Source organism: Mytilus edulis, chromosome 3, assembly GCF_963676685.1.
Source record: "Mytilus edulis chromosome 3, xbMytEdul2.2, whole genome shotgun sequence".
NCBI lineage: Eukaryota > Metazoa > Mollusca > Bivalvia > Mytilida > Mytilidae > Mytilus > Mytilus edulis.
In genome coordinates, this window is record NC_092346.1 from 34,810,339 (window position 1) to 34,815,267 (window position 4,929).

The window sequence follows — 4,929 nt, forward strand, 5'->3', positions numbered from 1 at the left end:
AAATTAATTGTACATTTCTTTATTTCTGTGAAAATAATTTAAGTTCACAGATAATCCAGAAATGTCAAAGCTTTTATTTCACTGCTATTTACAAAAAATTTCAACTTCACATAAGAAATTTTGGAAGCATGCATTTTGTCCAAATTTTCAAAACCTATTTGTGAGATATTTTTTTCCTGAAAAATGTAATTTACAACATTTTGAAAGCCCAGCGACGTTATGATTTTTTGTGTTTATATACCAGACACAGGTTTATGTCAATTTGACTTGTTTTACTATTAATTTATGTTCATTTAAACCCTTTTTATGATGTGAATATTTTTTAAATCGCGTATTTTTTTTATTTGGTTTATGGTGGGGTTTTTTCTTTTTGTTATTAATATTTCAATTTCCGTTTGGATCTTAATATATTTAATTTATTCTTTTAAGTAAGTCGAATCGGATTTAAGGATGTTTGCTACTCTGTTTCTGAATAAGAAGCTTTTAAAAAAGTCTTTTAAGAATGTTGTATGTATAACTTAACAAAAAAAACATTACATGAAGGGTTTGTGTCTTTGTTTTTAAAATCTAAGCCATTGAGGTGTAATACCACCAAAATCATAGTAATACACAGCCAGTTGCATAAGAAAAATGGTCGTAACAAGTCTTTCCTTGAATTTGATAGTTGAAGTTAATTTATTCTACATTTTATTCCAGTAAAACATTTCTGGGTCATAAACATATATCTTGGGTATTTCAGAGCACCATTATTTTTGATTTGGAGTTTCTATATATTATTTTGAAAACTTGAGATAACATGGTTACCAAACCTTGCACACAAGTACAAAAAAAGAGGCGAAATTTGATTGGTTAATAGTAATGATTTCTCTTATATGAAATGAAATGTTATTCGAAATAGTGTCTTTTGTACTGTACAGGATAGTGCTGAACTCATGCCCAGTATTTCTTTATTTGAAACAAAATTCAATTCTGTCTTAAAGTTCAAAAATGCAAAGTTGACAAAGAATAATAGGGACAAATCAATGATGGTATTAATCCTATTTGACAATTTAAAGGAAAACATACAGTTATCACTGACACATTTTTTTCCATTCTTTAAAATTTAAATAATAATGAGGCTTTTTTCAATTTTCATCAGTGGGTAACTAAACTATGAATTATTTTGAAGTCCACCATTTTCTACATTTGAACGTGCCTGTACAAATTCAGGAATATACCAGGTTTTTGTCCATTCGTTATTGATGTGTCTTGTCATTTGATTTTGCCATGTGATTATGGACTTTCCGATTAGATTTTCCTCTGAGTTCAGTATTTTTGTGATTTTACTTTTTATGAAATTATGAACAACAAAATTATTTTGAATAGCAATATATTGATAAAAACAAGAGGAATCTGAACATCTGCCAAAAGAAAGATCACCTTAACTTGTTGATTAGCTTATAAATTATGATCAAATTATTATCAAATAAATGCACATTTAGTATTAATAATTTTTTTCTGTAAGACAAATTTACTAGTAACAGCTTAATGCGGTGTTGCGAATGATTAAAATACATAACAAAATAAGATTATTTCTAACTTTGATGTAAAGTTGTGCTTTTGAAAGGACAACAGATATACAATATATGTACATTGTAGGAACGTATGAAATTTATTCGTATGAATTTAAGAGTAAAACTATGTCAATATTCACAATAGGCAAGTGTTCAAATAAAATTATCATTTTATTAGATTAATAAAATATATAATATTTTGTAAATAAAAAATAAATCTAAATTGTTCATATGAGTGAGATTTTAAAATTTTAGTTTCAGATATTGTCATTTTACAATTTAAAAGTATATACTAGTACTAGTGTATAATTATATGTAAATTAAGAGAAATATCAATATTGTTTGTATAAAAATGGATTTAAAACTTTTATTTTCATTTATTGTGTAAAAGTTTAGTTTTATTGTTTTTCTCACATTAATTGCACATATTTTTAGATAACAGTTTGATCATCTAACCATTTGTTGGATATTTTAAGAAATAACGATGGTACACTACAGGGAGATAGCTCTGTACAACTGAGATGATCGTTTTAATCACGTTCTATTGTTAAGGAAATTTAGAGCTTCTCGATGACTATAATTAATGTTTGTTAAGCTGCTATATATGTAATGAAATTTTTCCAGTAAAGTGTGTGGTTTAAGTTTGTTTTAAATTATAGAATTTTTGTCAAAGTATAAAAGTAAATGTTTTGTCAAAATTCAATGAAAATTAAACATGCCAAACTAATGTTAGCCAAAGTGTTTAGTACCACCTGAATACCACTTCAAAATCGATTATACTCAAATATACATGTGCATCAGACCTTTTAGTTTTTGAAGGGGGTAAAGACCCTTACATTTTGTTGTCCAAATCTTACTTAATTCCACGGGCAACATTTCATGAACACTAATTATAAATTTACTTTTCATCCAACAAGGGTTCGCATAAACATGGAGATTATTAAATCCACAAATATTAATTACATTAATATTCAATTTTTTCAAACAAAGACCAACGTAAATATCTTCTAATGGAAAGAATGGCACATGTTTGTGGATGTTTAAAATCTGTATTATAACATCTGTTGAAAGAACATACGCTGGTCCTGAACAGTACGGAGGATACATATGTTCCCGATACATGGCTTCTGGGATAAAATACTTATTGCTCGGATCTCGATTAGGAGATCCACGTGATTTACAGTTGCCACCAACTTTGCTTTTTACCATACCCCGTTTGAGAGTCTCGAGTAAAGATTTAGTGTTTAACCAATTATCATCGTCAACTTTTAACACGTATGAAGCTTGCGGACAAATCTTTGTAATCCAATTAAATGATGACATTGTTTTATAAGTCAGGTTTTTGTACGTGTCTAAGAAATCAAACTGGACAATGTCTTTTTTCTCTTGAATTTCGATTCCCAACGGTTCATTGAATCTTTTGCTATATGCTGTTACAAACGTATATCTGGTAAATTTGTTAACATTCGATAACCAAGTTTCACGAATTGCTTGCCTCTTATTATAATGTCCAGGACTTGAAAATATAAGTATAAAAAGGTACACAGAGGCATTTCCACAAATTTCTCGATCAAACAAAGGCGATTTGATTGGAGCTCTCACAAATTCTTCGCTATAAATGCTGGATAGGTCGCTTCCTAGTAATGAACTCCTATTTTTATTACCAGCTGGTTTATAATAAAAGGTTTTTTGGAATGATGTTCTATCCGGAAATGCCTGGTCAATTTCTTCTTCATATATGATTGGTGTATACTTAAACAAAAATGTTGAAAATATGTTGAATAATGCAGATGTTGTTATAATGAAAAAGAGACACGAACAGGAAACTATGTATTGCTTACGCATTGTCCAAACCTTGCACCTAAACTATGCAAAGCGTGATATAAAATTAACATATACTGCTAAACGCTATAAACTATCATAAGTGTGTGCATAAGGAATTGAAAATGTCTCAGATAATGTTTATTTTAGGTGTGATTTTGCATTATCAATTGAAAATCAACAATAAAACAGACAAATACGATCCGCCCCTCCTCTTCATATTTGGACGATATAGCCAGAATATCGGATTATTTATTTCATTGGTTTTAGTTGTAACTGGGTGCATCCTATTAAACGTAGCCTTCAAGGGTAAATGCAGAAAATGAAAATAATAAATTGCTTCGTATATATTGTAGCAAAAAAAACGTGAGTTACAAACAGACACAAAATTGAAATTTATTTTCTTAAACTTATTTATGATATTGGTATGTACATATATTTAGGAATTAGGACTAGGTGCATAATAATTAGTATTTGTTAAAATAATATTCTAATCAATTCCTTTCCTTAGGTGTTCACATGTTTATTTTCTCTCAAAGGCGAATCTATTGATGTTTGAGGTAGGAACGGTGTCTTTCTCAACCTGTTGTTCGAGAAAAAGCTCAGTGACCTATCATAATTTTTTAACATATCAAAAGATATACTACGGTTTTGCGAAGTATGAACACATTCTATTTGTTTTAATTTATAGTGCCATCCTACCTTAAAAGCATACAGACTTTTACTGTATAAATCCCATAAACTTGCAATGAATGAACATTAATTTTACTTGTAGGGTACTTACAAAATACACCCATACATGCAACTGATATATTATAAATTACACCATTTATCCCAACGATTCTTCAAACTCATAACTTGCCGAGATTTTGTGAAACATTATTTTTCAGTAATATATTTGACATTGGTCAAGGTCTAGGTCGTAGAATATTATGTTGTCATTAACAAATGTCTCGAACACGAGTATTAAATTTATTTTTGGAGCACTGAGAGTATATCAATGCAATCAATGTGATTATTGCATTTAACGTGCAAGTCTTTTACTTGAATTGTCACGAAACAATCGTTCTTTCATAATATAAGTTCTAATAGACCTTTTCCGCAGGAATAATATTACAGTATATGTTCCTAACGAAATAAATATACAGCATATATTCCTTACGGAATATAAATTAAAGTATATGTTCCTAGCAAAAAAGAGTATAGAATATTTGTAACAACAAGAACAGATATTATGACATTGTTTATAACAAAGTTTCCATTTGAACTTGTGTAAGGCGGAAAAGATATACGTTGACAGAATAGCATGGTTAACAAAAATCTGGGTTTTTTATATCAAATGTTTTCATTTTAATTTCTTCTAGTTCATTTGGAGCATTAATACACTTATCACAAATCATTATCTTTCAGTTCAAAATAGTTTGATTTCAACGACGTTCTATAGCGTAATGTGTACGCTTGTTGAGGATAAAGTCTACAATAGCACGTAGAGCAAAAGTTGAAAGCTTCTTGAAAACTGACAAATGATAAAGTTGATATATTTATGTCGGTATAG

General features: G+C 29.0%; 1 protein-coding gene across 1 annotated transcript; it reads right to left on the reverse strand.

Moving 5' to 3' along the window:
• Positions 1 to 2,321: 2,321 nt before the first annotated feature.
• On the reverse strand, positions 2,322 to 3,398 carry LOC139515212 (beta-1,3-galactosyltransferase 5-like). The gene has a single exon (XM_071304777.1). The coding sequence runs from the start codon at positions 3,396 to 3,398 to the stop codon at positions 2,334 to 2,336; it is 1,065 nt and encodes a 354-aa protein (XP_071160878.1). The 3' UTR covers positions 2,322 to 2,333.
• Between the last annotated feature and the right edge of the window lie 1,531 nt (positions 3,399 to 4,929).

Coding starts and splice junctions, on each gene's coding strand:
- LOC139515212 (XM_071304777.1), bottom strand. CDS start 3,398: ATGCGTAAGCAATACATAGTTTCCTGTTCGTGTCTCTTTTTCATTATA.